Here is a 15,062-nt window from a genome sequence, read left to right on the forward strand (position 1 = left end):
ATCCTTTCTCTCGCTTGCTTACTCTCAGAGACTAAAAATAAATATCTGGGTTTTGGTGAATTATATATGTGTTTTGTGAGTTAATGTGAAACATGTGTTTTGTGAGTTAATGTGAAACATAATGAGTAGTTTATAGGTAAGTCTTGGTGTAAATATAATTGCATTATATTTGGGTTTTGACCTTTTGGAGATAATTGTTGGATGTTAAAGAGTTTTCTTTCTGAATAAGGTTTTTTTTATTGAGAGGCAATAAATATTTTATTGGGGGTAATGAACTTTTTATTGGGGGGAAATAAACTTATTATTAGGGAGCAATAAACTTATTATTAGGGGTCAATAAACATGTTATTGGGGGTTCAATATATAAACTTATTATTGGGGAGGGGGGGGGGAATAAACTTTTTATTAGAGGGCAATAATATTCTCTGGTGATCTATGAGATCTCCGACGACCTCTTTAGGGACATCTAGTGACCTTTAGCTAGGTTTTCAGCTACCGATGACCGGAGTCCGGAAAAGTCTCCGATGACTTATCTCTCCAAGTGACAAAGAGAGTGTGGCAAAATTGTCTCAAAAACAATAAAAAAAAAAAAAAACTTAATTGGGTATTAGGCTAACAAATATATAATTTGTTGGGTAAGTGGACAATCATATAAGATATTTAGGTAAGCGGGGTTAGTGTAGCTTTAATTTGGGTAAATGGACATTTTCCTAACCATATTGACTAGATGTTTAGACAACAATGGTGTAGTTCAGGTGGTCAGTTGATCTTTTTGTCAATTATGGTAAGCTATTGTTGGATTTAGATTCATGACACGTTTACTTACTTGGAATGGAAAATAATCATGAATCGGAGACAAGTGGAATGGGAGAAGAAATGACTCGGTATTGATTCCGGAGGAATGATTCCTAAACCCATCTCCCCCCTTTGTAATCGAATTCCTGAGTATTCAGGAATCGATTCCTGATAAATAGGTGGGACCTATACCAATTCCGATTCTTTCATGTGTTAGTAAACACACGAATTCTTTTACCTGGAATCATTCCGATTCCTTTATGTGTTAGTAAACACAGGGGTGTTTTTACTCCGTAATCATTCCATTACATTCCATTCCATTCCAAGTAAGTAAACATGCGGAATTCTAAAAAATAATAGGGCAATTGGAATGCTTGTTATTTTTCATCCTTAAATTTAAATTCAACAACAATTATGCACATTAATTAATTAATTACGGATTATGATTAGATTAAGTTAGGATTTGACCGATTTATTCTAAACATTTTTATGCCTTGATGCCTATGTTGACTACTGCCCTGTGGTTTGAGTCATATAAAACGTACGTGTGTGGCTTGGTTACAACATAGACAACTTTTGATGCGACATTGTGGATTAACAACATTGCTAGCTAGCTAGATGATAAACAAGACTGTTATAAAAGCACTAGCTTACATTGCCATTAATAGTATGGTCATTTTCCTACTCCCAAGTGCAAATCCCTATAGTTTCTCATCCTCACTTTGACCACATAATGTACGCATTGAAGTGTTTACTTATCCACTTTGATACTATGATAGACTGATAGTATGAAACTATGAATCTCACACCCTTCCTTCACTTAATTTGAACATCTTCAATTTCCTCTCCCAGCTCTCAACTCCCATTTTATGGTGAACGGTGAACCTCGTCACTTCTAATTAATGCTCAACAGATATATATAGTTGAGAACCTTCAACCCATTGAAACACCAAAACAAAAGAAAAACAAGTATTCCCGGCCAGCTAAAGCCTAAAGCTAAACAAACACAAATGAAGATCCACAACCAATTAAGTGACAACAAAGGTAAACGCACCTACTAAAGGAACATTACTAGCCAGTATCCAAAACCAATTACACATATATAAATCCTGTTTTGTCACCTTTCCATATATAACCATCCTTTAAAACCAAGGTAGTAAAATCCATGGTAAAATTATACTGGGATAAATTCCACGTTAGGTTCACGTCAACTAAACCCAACCGTCGCCTCTGAACATGAGGCGTCCACTACGTGCATGAACGACTCAGTTACCCACGTCCTTTTTCAAATCGCCCTCCAAGGCCATTTCAGTACTTTCAGCCCTCACACACAACGGGCAATGATGACATGTCAACCTCTCCACCCGCCACCTGTCGTCAAACGCCCAATCCATCTCATACTAGAATCCCAAACTTTGTAAATAAGTTCAAATCCAAGTCCCATTTTCCAAAGGATTCAAAAACCCAATGCAACCGTTTTACGTAGGCATTCAACTCCTTCTATAAAACAGTTTCTCAGTCCAGATAAGAACGTACAGAACCGTCTCCTCTCTCTAATCTTTCATCTCTTCACCAACAACAAGAACATAATCCTAGGGTTTCGTTTCCCAATCCCCACAATTCCTTAATCCCAAGACAAGACAACCTCCGACCTAGTCGTGGTTTTTTCACAATGTTACGCATAAGCAACACCGTGATCGGGATCCTCAATGCGATGTTCCTCCTCCTGGGACTCGCCTCCATCGGCGCGTCGATCTACTTCCACCTCCACGGCGGCACAGTCTGCCAGAAGGTCCTCCAGAACCCTCTCCTCTTCGCCGGACTCTTCTTCGTTGTCGTGTCCGTCCTCGGCCTCGCCGGATCGTGCTGCCGACTCAACTCTCTCCTTTACACCTACCTCGTCTTAATCTTTCTCCTCATCCTCGGACTCATCGCGTTCACCGTGTTCGCGCTTTTCGTGACCAACAAGGGGATCGGACAGGCCGTGTCGGGACGAGGGTACAAGGAGTACAAGGTTGGAGACTTCTCGCATTGGCTCCAGCATTACGTTGTTAATGGGAAGAACTGGGAGCCGATCAAGAGTTGTCTCATTGATGCTCAGGTTTGCCAGAGTCTCGGCGGCGATGTTCATCAGACCAAGTCCGATTTTTACAAGAAGAACTTGTCTCCGATTCAGGTATGTGGGTTTTTCACATTTTTAATTTACTAATATATTTATTTCTTGGTTAATTGGTATATTTTTTTTGGAATAAATATCTTTTTTGTATATAAGATAACAAATGTATATGTATCTGATCCATAGGGAGGTTTTGAATTGAGATTTGTTAATTGAGTTACTTCATTAAAAACAATTAAAATGGTAATCAGTATTTTTGGACTACTGCCTTGTTAAAGTTTGAACCAAGTGGATTTGCCTGTATCTCTGTATTCATCGTACGAGATTTGGTTCTTCTATGTTCAAATACCTGATTTTCTATGTTTCATACGAATCTAACAAGAATGTTATATATAGATAAACCTCTTTTCATTTATGGAGATACATTAATTGAAATCAAGAATAAGAACTTTTATAATTAATGATGAATTGGAGTTTCAGTTATAAAAGTAATTTGACTTGCATACTGATGTGGTTTGAGATTTAATATTTTTCATTTCAAATAATCAAGTTCAAAAGGATCCAAATGTTGCTGAATTTTTTTTTACATGGAATACACTTATCAGGATTATAATCATCCTCATGAATTCCTTTTACTAGTACTTGTATATGCATATATGCCATTTTTATACATTCTGATGGGACTGTGTACTAATCATATGCTTTTCTGTGTGTTTGATATGGAACAGTCCGGTTGCTGCAAGCCACCATCCTACTGCGGATATGAATTCAAGAATGCAACATATTGGGTTGTTCCAAAGTCGGGACCTAAAGAGCCGGACAGTGATTGCATGACTTGGAGCAACAAGCAGAACAAGTTGTGTTATGACTGCAAGTCATGCAAAGGAGGAATGCTGGCGAACATTCGCAAAGAGTGGAGGTCTCTGGCCATACTCAACTGCTGTATTCTCGTTCTCCTTACCCTCGTCTACTGCGTTGGTTGCTGTGCGACCAAGAACAATCGCTTCAGTACTTACAATTACAACAAGTACAGAGGAGGCGCTTGATTAACTCCAGTATTGTTTTTAGTTAGTTATTAAGCTAATGCAAGTGAGATTTATTCTTCATGGTGTAGGTGTGTTGTTTTTACATTCAACTTAATTACTTTAGCTATTCGAAATACTTGAAAAGGAATTATTGATTAGAACTCTTTTCAATTTATAATGTCTGTTCGAGCTCATCAAAACCAGTTTTTGATGCACAAAAGAGTATCTGGATGAAGAGGGCTTGAAATGAAAGAGAAACCAATAACCTCAAACTGTTTCCTTTAAAAAGTTAATTTGCAAACTCTCTGTAAATAGTTCGTAAGAAAAGTCTGGACTTTCATTATTGGTGACCAAAAAGTGTGAACCTACACAAACCAAACCTACCTCTTAGCTTATCATACATGAACAAAGTATAGATAGTATCCCGAATGTGCATAAGCAAAGAAACACCCAATCAAAAAGAATGATTCTAACGTGCGAGCTATTTGATGAAGACGATTGTTACAAAGATACACAATTGGGATGTCAAACTCCCAAGTTTTCGAAAACCCAAAATATAAACCTCAATGCAAGTAGAATATGGAGCTTGGCTCACTTTGCAAACTTCCAAATAACATAAATTCTAATGATGAGTTCTGACAAAATAGTTTTACTTGAGAAAAGTGCAAGCAAGGAACAGGAACACATAAACTACTAGTGATGTTAGAAGTTCGAGAGTCCACGTCGGGTTTAATAGCATTGACGGAATATTTGGGACCAAAATCGAACCACACACCCAACCAGTAACAAGTGCTCCAAGTCTGCAATTAAACCCATGGGAAAATAAGAGATGAGAAGAGGGGGAAAAGCAGAGAACTACAGCCACAGTTACTATTCACAGAAATCTTACCCATAAATGGAAGCTCTAGCCAAGCTCTTTGTCTTCTCGTTGAGGAAATATATGCAAGCTGCCAAGGACACTGCCACCTGTAGTAACAGATACTTCATTTAGTATAGAGAGCAAGGGGGACCAACATTCCAAACATAGATGATATTTGAAGCTGAATTTATCAGCAATGAAGGAAGTGCAAGTATCTAGTATGGTGGAAAAGCACTTGAAGGATGAAGCTGATCTAGAATTCACTTATTATTTAGTAGGACAGTTGAGTCTTGTGCAAAAGGTAGGCAGGGTATGCTAAGTGCATAGAGGTCTAGGTCCATCTCAAAGTCTAATACTGCCTGTCTTAAATTTGATTAATATAACTGAAGATTCACTTTGATAATAGAGCTGATAAGATGCATGAAGATGAAATAGAAGGGCATCATTGATCAATGTGTAAAAGTTAGAACGGACCTGAAAAGCAGGTCCACCTTCCGCTGAGTTCATAATACTCCAGCCACCCATGAATGCAAAGAGGAACAATCTTCTAAAAATAACTTCAGTCGCTGGAAGTTCCACGAAATTAAGCAAATTCTTAACCCAAGGTGGAGACTCTTCTACTTTCTTCTTTAACCTGCTCTTCAAGTTGATTTTTGTTTTCTTCCTCTGCTGGAAGCTTGTCATCAATATTTTCTCAAAAGCAGCTTCAATTGACTCTTCACTTCTCTCATGTCCAGCATACTGTTGCAAGAGAAAGTTGCGCGATCCCCATATCTCCTCCTCAGAAGCATCTTGGTTCACACCAAGACGCTTATAGGGATCCCAAACACTGACCCGGGGAAACTTCGGAGCATTACCTACAGAATGTGGAGAAGAAATGAAAAACAGCAGAAATCACCAAACCACATTACATCTTCAGAAGGAGCTTCAAAGCTTGACATATATAAACTACCTATTCAGTCCTAAAAAGATATCACACCTATTCTCAACCAATAATTGAATCAATGCAACTACTACAGCACAACTTCGTTCATCAGGGAGAAATTTTCATCAACTAATTCACAATTAGCAGCGACAGCCGGAAACAAAAGATTTAGGAATTGTCAAAAATACATATATCTATACACAAGGAAACCGAAGCCCCCCAATTTCCCTCAAATTCTTCACTCTCTGAACAAAGGAGGAGCTAATTTTCAGAAGGAGCATATATAATTATATATATATATATATATATGTATATGGGTGTCAGCATCGACACTCTTCAGAAGGAGCTTTGAAGCCTGACATATAAACTACCTATACCTATCCAATCCTAAAAATATGTCCACTTATTCTCAACCATTAATCGAATCAACAAAATTAAAAAGAGCAGAGTAATCAATACATTCACAATCAGCAGCGAAAGCCGGCACCAAAAGAATTAGGAATTGTAAATTGTAGGCAGTAACATATACCGAAGCCTACAATTTCCCTGAAATTCTTCACTCTCTGAACACACAGGACGAGCTAATATTCATTTGGAGAACACAACCCAATCCGTTTGCATAATCTACATATCTAATTATATAATCAAAGCAATGAGCATCCATCTAAAAAGGTCGAAAGGAATACCTCCGTAGGATAGAGCTGCACATCTAGGGCTTCGCCGAAAGAAGCAACAGTTTTGCCGCTTGGTATTTTCACGAAAAGTACTAGCAAGAACAAAAGAAATCGAAATCAATTTACATAATCACACAGAGAGAGAGAGAGAGAGAGAGAGAGAGCTTACATTTTTTTGCCGATGAAAGAGGTGGTGAAATTGGGCGCAGCTATGGAGAGAGAGGCCATGGTTTTGTGAGAGAACTGAGTGAGGACGCAGCAAAACCCTAACTGGAAAGATTGGGGGAAGCCAACGGAGCAGCTAACTATCTCCGCTGCCTCCTGTCTTTCAACTACGAACCGACTTATACTCTCTTATGCTACGAACGCGCACAGCATATTGTTTCTTTGTTTACTGGGCTTTTTGTGCTTTACTTTATGTTTTGGTGTAATTGGGCCATAGGCCCAATTTTTTTTTTGTTTTTCCTTCTTGTACTTTTCTTGCTTAATATTAGAGTCTGTTTCTGAAATGCCTTGAAAGATTCGTATTCATCATTCTTTCAAGAGTAGAAATGCTGATGAATATTGAAAGTTTGTAACGAATCTGTACAAAAAGTTTATTATTGGACGATAACAAATGGTTGAACATTTTATGCATCAAGTAAGGTGCTTGGCATTGCCTTTATTCAAGAGTAACTCTTCTTTCATAGCTTAGCACCTTGGTCTACTTGAGCAAACTGCTGCCGCAGAATCCTTCTCATGACCTTATTTGTTGCTGTTCTTGGAAGAGAAGGGAGGGGCACAACTCTAGAAACCTGCAGAGACGAGGAAATATTAAGCGCGTAATGAACTGTGGATATCTAATGGTAGGGGTTGTTGTTCTAAAATTTTCACCGTTCTAGAGCCGAAATCCATACCTTAAACAAGGGATTTAGTTTCTTCTGCACAGCTGAATTGAAGGATGCTCTTAATTGATTCAAATCTGCAGGTGGATTATCTGAATTCTTAAATACAACAGCAATTACCAGCTGCTCTGGTCCGCCTCCAGCAGGCGGCACCCCAATGGCAGCTGTCTCGAGGATGTTGGTGTCAATTGCATTACAGATTCGTTCAATCTCAACAGAACTAACCTGCCCAAACAAAATAAGAGTATCAGAGAACCAACTAGAATCATAATCAATGAGTTCATATCAGGTGATATTGTGTCTACTAGCAAGTATTGGGAGTTTAGATTGTTTAGAATGAAGCAACAGTCAGAAGGCTTAGTCGATTGGGATAAAGTAAAAAATGCATACTCTATAGTCTATATGATATCTATATATAGAATACCTTTCATAAACAGAGATTCAGAATGGTGCTATCGGCCTATGACAGTCAGGACTCGGGAGGTTAGATTTCATGTGCATACATACCACTAACATTCATCATACAGTTTCTTCCCAAAAGAAAATTTCCTATACCTTGATGCCTCCAAGATTCATTGTATCATCTGCTCGACCATGAGCATGATAGTAACCCCTGGATGTCCGCTCAAACAAATCCCCATGTCTTCTCAAAACCTGCAAGTGAAAAACAGAAATTATAAGTGTTTTAGAAGGTCGACTGGTTTGAAAGTGGAGAAGAAAGTTGTTTACCTTCCCATTCCATAATGGCATTCCCTTAAAATAGACCTCATAATGATCAGCATTCAACAGTGTACTCGAAGCTCCAAACATGAGGGGACCAAGCGCCAGTTCACCAACCCCTGGTTCATTTTGTGGCTGCAAGAGAAGATGGAGATTAGAGTAACTAAAAATGAGCCATAAAAGTTCCAAAAACAGGAAAAAAAAATATCTTTAAAAATTACTCAACAATGGTAACAGCCAATCAAAATTGTTGACAAATGAACCCAATTGGTTCTACACTCAAATGTACTCCGTTGCACATCTAATGAACACTTACAATCTAGTATAAATTGATGAGTAAGAAGAACAAAAAAGTTCATTTGAAGGTGAGGTCCATTGGTGCTTACAATAGGACTTCCATCAGTGCCAAGAATAAACAAACTGCAGCCCATAGCTGGAGTGCTAAAAGAAGCCAAAGACTGAGCCTGCAACAATGACCCAGAAACAAAGGCACCGCCAATTTCTGTACCACCACAATACTCTATGATAGGCTTGTATCCAGCCCTCCCCATCAGCCATAGGTATTCGTCTACATTTGATGCTTCACCGGTGGAGCTAAAGCAACTACCAGATTTCATTGGGAAGGAGAAAAAAAGAGAGTTATGGCTTGATATAATATATAAAGCAACACCATTAGCAAAACTCATGATTGACCTAATACATATCACACTAAAGTGCAATCCGTGAAACCAGATGTTCAGACCAATATGATTAATGCCAAGAAAGACAGCTGAAACTTACCGGATGGCTGACCAATCATAGCCTGAAGTAGAATTTGTACTTTTCCATGTCCGAACAATACTAGGGATTACGCCAAGCATTGTTACTTTGGCATCCTAGAGAGATAGATAGATACATTTTCAATGGTCAAGAAAACATTCACAACTAAAACTTCCTGAATGCCTAAAATCTACTAAACTTCAATTTGTGTACTAATATACTATGGACATGTGTAACAATTCTGTTAGGAGTCAATTATGCAGTTTCCAAAACATTTTATTTGAGTCTTTGTGGTAAAAGCTGAGTTTACATATCTGCTGGGGAAAACTATGATGCATGCAGGTAGAAAATTATTGAAAGTATATAGGAAGGTCTGCTTGAACATAAATATTCAAGCATTCACAGAGGGGTAGATACTCTAGTTGGCACACAGCTAGGGGTAACTTGAGCAATATGAAAAACAACAAAACCTAGTGAGAATTGTAAATGCACATTGTTCTGTGAAGCCAACTATTTTTGTTTTCACCATATATAGTAGAATTACCTGAACAAACTTGGAAAAGCCAGGTCCAAGTGGAGATCCATTGTATAGGGCAATGGAAGCAACATTTAACAACGAAGCATACACCAACCAAGGACCCATCATCCACCCAAGATTTGTGGGCCAAGCAATAACATCACCTTTACGAATGTCCATGTGGCACCAGGCATCTGCAGCTGCTTTGAAAGGAGTTGAATGGGTCCATGGAATTGCCTTTGGGTCCCCTACAATAAGATCAAGGCCACAATTAAGACTGTTGCTGGAGTCATGTAACCTCTGGCAAGTTTTGAAGGCAGCAGCCATTTGGTAAGCTAGGAATTGGTCGAAATGGTTTTATATCTTCTAGTCTAACCAGATGCAGCAAGGTCATCCAGATAAATTTAAGCTTGGGAAAAAAAAATACGGTGGTTGTTTTGAAATTCCATTGAGAGGAAAGCAAAGGAAATTACACTAGAAACTATCCTAGATGCCAAATTGAGCCTGGTCAAGATAACATCCAAAAGCCTTTCCTCATTTTGTATGATCAAATATGAAATTTAGTAATTCCAGTTTAGCATGCACAACCGAAAAGGTAAGTGAGAAAAGCCAGTCATTAACATTACCAGGTCTAATTAGCACAGCCAATACTACACATCAATGTGGAAGATAGTGACATGGTACTCTAAAAGAAAATTTCCTCTCACTTGCAAGCGCTTTAGAATCTTCTGACAACAGACAAGCTCTAATTCTAGGCCATTACTATGTCTCAGTACAATACTCATGTGCATTTCCTTCATTTTATTTTATAATGATGAAATGAAGATATATAGAAATTTAAAAACTTAATCTCAAATACTTGGAAATTTTTGTTAAAGAAATTTACTTTGTCATGTAAAAACGTGGAGTTGCTCCTAAACACTTTTCAAGCTAAGCTTCAATGTTCAAATTACCAGTAGTTCCAGATGAGAAGAGGATATTTGTAAATGCTTCTACAGGTTGTTCCACAGCAGCGAATTCATCTCTGCAGGATTGAGAGAAATACAAACAGATGCTACATTAAAATTAGAGCCTCACTGATTATTAGGTTCTTTCAACGTAATGGGGTTATGAATCAAGTAATTCTAACAACACACACAGGCTCAGCATTCACAAGGTTAAAAAGGATCTGATCTGATATAACAAAGTCAAAGAAGAAACTAGTCCATACTCCATAACAAGAAGGGGGGCACTAGATTCAGTTTGTATGCCAAGAGTTTTCAAAATGATTCTGAATCACAACTCCATATATATGAATGAAACATATATCAAGCATAACTTCACTGTATAATTCCACAAGTATAATCTAAAGGAAAATAAAGTGTGCTTCATAACCTTAGTAAATTACATACCAATAAAAAGTAAAATTTAAAAGTAAATAATAAAAGAATAAAAGAAGAGTAGATACTTGAAATCTTTTACTGTGTTTAGAAAATCATGCCAAGAAATGTCACCATCACGCAATTTCACACTAGATTTGGAGCCCCTTGTAAGGAGAACAATGGCCATAGGAGATTGAGCATCCACGATTTTACTGCACAATTGACACTACAATGAGACACACAGGAAAACAAAAGCAGAAATAGACTATGCCATCTCATAGCTAGAGTACTTCACCTATACAAGGGTAGACTTTTCTCACCACGAACTATTACATCCTACCATCATAAAAACAAAAAGAAAAAGAAACTGAGAACAAAAAGGTAGAATTTATAAAAGCCAGAATACACACAATATGAAGAAGAAGAAAATTTCAGCTTTTCCAACAAAAGGGTATGAACCTGGGTAAATATGGCTTTTGCCTCCGAAATTTTTAGTCTGGTTGATATTTCAGGGGGAGCAAAACTATCAGCGATTGATACAACTACGTAACCTGCCAGAACAATAGCCAGGTAGATAACTACAGAAATGACATTCATTGGCATATCGATTGCGATTGCAGATCCTTTCTCCAGACCTTGTGCTTGGAGAGCATGTGCAACTAACCTACAGATTATAGCATCAAAAGAATCTCTCATTAGAAACACATATAATCACTTGAGTTTATTATAACCATTGGAAATGACTTCAACAGGACAAAGTTTAGAGGATCATGAATAGCATACCAAACCTCTGCACGCAATTCTTTAAGTGTCATCTTATTCAAAGGCAGATCATCCTTTCCTTCGTCACGCCATACTACCATTGTATCATTCAAGCTCCTCTTAGAATTTAAACTCAAGCAATTCTTTGCTGGATTCACACATGCTCCAGGAAGCCATTGAACTCCTGGAACTAATAAATGCCCATCTCCAGACAGATTCTCACGTAAAATACATTGGGGCGGCTTGTAAAACGACACATTCATCTCATCTAGTACAGTTTTCCAATAAACCTGACCATTAAACAGGAAGTAGATATGTACAATGACCAGAAAACAAATAAATTGGACTTTTTGTTGTTCTTCTCCAAACAGATAAATCTTGGTGTTTGACAAATCCTACCTCTGGGTTTGACACCGAAAACTCCTGAAAATCGGAAAAGCTAGATATGGGATCCTTATATTGAGAACCCAAAAACTCTTTTCCCCGCCTCTCCAGTAGCTGGCCGGCATTTGTTAAAACCGCAGTCTCCCTTACCACACAACAAGATACCGAACTCAGACGTTTATACAAAATACACACAAAACCAACAGGTCTAATTCTTCAAAAACTTCAAAACTTTAACACCTCAATAGTAACCAAGTTGTTAACTCTCCAAATTGTTCATTCTGTTAAGCCGATTACAAGTACTAAACAACATTTTATATATGAATTTGGTGATTGCAGGACAGAATATAACAATCAAATCATACATCAGCCTATAAATTCAAGCAGTAAAAAATATAAAAAAATTAATCTCTGAACCTGAGGATTCTTCTTACACAAGGAATTCCAAATAACACAAAAAAAAAAAAAGAGAAGTAACTATCTTTAATCAGAACAGAGTACAGATTAATAAGCTTAAGCTAATTCTTTTGGTAATGATTAAAATTAAGCTACTTGTTTCATTTCGCGGTCTAATTTCAAAAAAGAGTGAGAGCTTACGGGTCGGGGAGCCAGGCGGGCGGGTCGGGTCCGAAGTCCTTATAGCAACCGTAGTACATCATCTGGTGGAAGGAGAAGGGGAGGTCCGGGCTGAGCACGTGCCCAGTGATACTGCGCCACGTGTCCGGAGTGGCAGCGCCGTGATCGGCGATGATCTTAGCGAGACTTCCATGGAGTCTGTTGGCGAGCTCCGGCTCAATCCCGAGAGCTGCGATGTCGGCGACCGTAACGGCGTCGAGGCTCTTGTACGACATCGCCGGTAATTATGACGGCGAGAGAGTGTGACTAAGTGTAGGAGAGATTATTATATTTTTTTTTTTTTGGTCCTAGGAGAGATTCTTATCGAGCTGGAAGATAACGGCTTTGGCTGGTGAGTTAGGTGGTTCGTCGATTTCTCGTGTGTCGTTTTGTTATGAAATTTCTGCGTTTTGGGTTTCATAGGATATTACTATATTAGGATTTCTTGTGTCACAAATATGGGCACACATACTGTGAGACACGTTATGCTGCGGTGTTAGCTGATTCTATCTGCAAAAATGTCGTCGTTTTATGAAATGGATGGTGTTAGTCCCACTTTCGATAAGCGTTGAGATAGAAAGAGATGGAATGTAACACAGGTGGTGGTAAAACACATTGAGATAGAAAGAGAAAAAACAAACTGCAGAACAGGAGTCCAGTGGCTGGTATATATACATTTGATTACAATATTGTTACTAAACTCTTTGGCTAGCCAGTCTCGTAAACGGTAAACCTTAAGCTCGACTGTGTAACCCTCAGAATGTAATTGAAGCCCTTAAAAGATGCAATCAAAATATATAAAAAAAAAAAATTGCAATTGAGACGTATTGAGTTTCTAGCGCTTGCTAGAAAAACAGACTTATCATAGTTCGAAGTCAATGGTGCACCAAAGTCATAGATCCGACCATCAGGAAAAATTGAAGTAGTACGTTATTCCTCCATCAGAGCAAGAATAAAGGGTGGCACCTATTCATCTTAAACGAAAGCTTTAGCGTCGACCAAGAAGAATCCTTTATAATCCAAACAGTTGTAGAATCATTTCCATCACGCCAATAGCACAAGGAGTCAAGGAGCTAGCCTCTCAATGCAAGCAATTTAGAATGTGCTACATCGTTAACCTCAACTGGAATTGGAACGCGCGAAGCGACTAGCAGAGTCATCAGCATCACTCATCAGCCAAGCTACACAAGAATTGTTGAACCAGACCATACGACCAAAACTTGGATCAAATTGAAGATTACTATAGGTGGAAGTTTTTCTATCATTTTCCAGGTCCCTGGTACCTGATGCTAAGCTATAAACTTTTAATTTGCTAGTCAATTTCGACTTAACTCCCCCAGCTTCCACAAATCCTCCCGTTGCACAAATCAGAGTACCTTCATGTCATCTTCATCAGAGTGATAACCAAGTCCATAAATCCGAGCCCATACTCCTGGTTTCCATGTTCTGGCCCCATAGGGTATCTTTTTGTGCTTTAATTTGCAATCATTGGATTCCACAAAAATAGGTAGCCCTTACCCTCAGTCAACATATGGCGGTTTGTTTCAACGTCAAGTAAAATCAATAGCAGTAATGACATAGTATCAAGCCCAAGTCGATCCCTCTCTTCGGCAGAATATATTGGATGCTTGAGTGGCTCTTCGTTGCTGAACGTATCAGAACAAGCTGAAAATGCCAATGAAGAGAAATGATCACGAAAACAACTAATATATATGAGGGTGCAATCATTGTTGGTAGTGATGGCGCGTTGGTTATGCTCTTTGATGAACAGTTTGCTGCGGACGATGCTATTCCACAGTTTGGAAACCGATGTGCATCTGATTAAGTCCTTTACCGGAAGCCAGGAGAGGATGCCGGATATTAGCTCCGCCAGGAGGTATTGCATGCTTGCTGCAGCGTACTAGCTAGGTTTAGGCCGGAGTTGTGCTTCAGAATTACTGATACAAAAGAAGTAATAACAATTCAATAATATTCATATAATACGTACATGCACAAATTAAAAGAAACAGGATTAGTTGTCAAAGAAATAAGAGGGGATTAAAACTTATTAGAGATCAAACAAAGGATCAACAGCACGGGATCAAAATTCTTAGGTAGCTAGCTTCATGTTTTTTATAGAATAGTACAATAAAGAACAGGCAGAACCCAGTAAACCCAGAATCAACCACTACCTGTATTAACAAATCAAATATCGATCGTACCTGAGGTGATAAGTAGCCGAAGAAGAACGAAACACTTCTTACTACCACACGGTCGTGTGTTGTAAGAATGGCCGGCCGTCTAGGGTCTTCTCTTCGGGGGTGTCAACTGTGCTCATCTTTCACCTTCCCGCTGGGGCTGCGAAATCGCTAAACAATTTCGTATCTCATGTGTCTAAGTTACAATCGTAACAGATTTTTAAAAAAAATTAATGTCAAATTATGCATGGGATCGATATCAAGCACAATAAACTTGTATGAGTGTATCAGTTCAGTTGTATGATTTTTATAGTTCTCCATCATAATTTATAGGCATTATGTTGTACCAAACTGGGAAACAGGAATGTAAACGTGTTTAGCTAAGAATAGAAAACCAAATCAAACTAGACTAAGTAATGAAATTCAACCGGAAAAGATCAATTTGTTTTGTGACCGTCAACAAATTCAAGCAACTCCAATCACACGGTG

General features: G+C 38.4%; 3 protein-coding genes across 4 annotated transcripts; 1 reads left to right on the forward strand and 2 right to left on the reverse strand.

Moving 5' to 3' along the window:
• The first annotated feature begins 2,333 nt into the window (after positions 1 to 2,333).
• LOC112175993 (tetraspanin-11) lies at positions 2,334 to 3,957 on the forward strand. The gene is made up of 2 exons (XM_024313790.2): positions 2,334 to 2,971; positions 3,640 to 3,957. The coding sequence occupies exons 1-2, from the start codon at positions 2,468 to 2,470 to the stop codon at positions 3,955 to 3,957; spliced, it is 822 nt and encodes a 273-aa protein (XP_024169558.1). The 5' UTR covers positions 2,334 to 2,467.
• A 433-nt stretch (positions 3,958 to 4,390) lies between these two features.
• Positions 4,391 to 6,730, reverse strand: LOC112176699 (protein CHAPERONE-LIKE PROTEIN OF POR1, chloroplastic). Its single transcript, XM_024314748.2, has 5 exons — positions 6,564 to 6,730; positions 6,407 to 6,486; positions 5,270 to 5,652; positions 4,826 to 4,902; positions 4,391 to 4,736 (listed from the first exon to the last, which is right to left on the reverse strand). Exons 1-5 carry the CDS (start codon positions 6,620 to 6,622, stop codon positions 4,586 to 4,588), a joined length of 750 nt encoding a protein of 249 aa, XP_024170516.1. The 5' UTR covers positions 6,623 to 6,730; the 3' UTR covers positions 4,391 to 4,585.
• A 198-nt stretch (positions 6,731 to 6,928) lies between these two features.
• On the reverse strand, positions 6,929 to 12,728 carry LOC112176698 (probable acyl-activating enzyme 17, peroxisomal). 2 transcript variants are annotated; one of them, XM_024314746.2, is made up of 14 exons: positions 12,379 to 12,723; positions 11,797 to 11,926; positions 11,419 to 11,687; positions 11,095 to 11,299; positions 10,931 to 10,971; positions 10,722 to 10,847; positions 10,228 to 10,298; positions 9,302 to 9,522; positions 8,779 to 8,873; positions 8,385 to 8,601; positions 8,008 to 8,133; positions 7,834 to 7,932; positions 7,291 to 7,503; positions 6,929 to 7,188 (listed from the first exon to the last, which is right to left on the reverse strand). In XM_024314746.2, exons 1-14 carry the CDS (start codon positions 12,630 to 12,632, stop codon positions 7,078 to 7,080), a joined length of 2,178 nt encoding a protein of 725 aa, XP_024170514.1. In that variant the 5' UTR covers positions 12,633 to 12,723; the 3' UTR covers positions 6,929 to 7,077. The 2 variants fall into 2 exon arrangements, with proteins under 2 accessions (XP_024170514.1, XP_024170515.1); XM_024314747.2 differs by lacking the exons at positions 6,929 to 7,188; positions 7,291 to 7,503 and adding an exon at positions 7,598 to 7,738 and having other exon boundaries at positions 12,379 to 12,728.
• Positions 12,729 to 15,062: the final 2,334 nt, after the last annotated feature.

The sequence above is a fragment of the Rosa chinensis genome, chromosome 7, assembly GCF_002994745.2.
Source record: "Rosa chinensis cultivar Old Blush chromosome 7, RchiOBHm-V2, whole genome shotgun sequence".
Classification (NCBI taxonomy): Eukaryota; Viridiplantae; Streptophyta; class Magnoliopsida; order Rosales; family Rosaceae; genus Rosa; species Rosa chinensis.

Excerpts from the sequence above, each read along its gene's own strand:
- LOC112176698 (XM_024314746.2), bottom strand. The coding sequence starts at position 12,632 with ATGTCGTACAAGAGCCTCGACGCCGTTACGGTCGCCGACATCGCAGCT. Across the intron at positions 11,688-11,796 it reads TTTCGGTGTCAAACCCAGAG|GTTTATTGGAAAACTGTACT; the intron begins GTAGGATTTGTC and ends TTTAATGGTCAG. Across the intron at positions 8,134-8,384 it reads GCACTGATGGAAGTCCTATT|CCACAAAATGAACCAGGGGT; the intron begins GTAAGCACCAAT and ends CTTCTCTTGCAG.
- LOC112176699 (XM_024314748.2), bottom strand. The coding sequence starts at position 6,622 with ATGGCCTCTCTCTCCATAGCTGCGCCCAATTTCACCACCTCTTTCATC. Across the intron at positions 5,653-6,406 it reads TGCAGCTCTATCCTACGGAG|GTAATGCTCCGAAGTTTCCC; the intron begins GTATTCCTTTCG and ends CACATTCTGTAG. Across the intron at positions 4,737-4,825 it reads GCTAGAGCTTCCATTTATGG|ACTTGGAGCACTTGTTACTG; the intron begins GTAAGATTTCTG and ends GTTTAATTGCAG.
- LOC112175993 (XM_024313790.2), top strand. The coding sequence starts at position 2,468 with ATGTTACGCATAAGCAACACCGTGATCGGGATCCTCAATGCGATGTTC. Across the intron at positions 2,972-3,639 it reads AGAACTTGTCTCCGATTCAG|TCCGGTTGCTGCAAGCCACC; the intron begins GTATGTGGGTTT and ends GATATGGAACAG.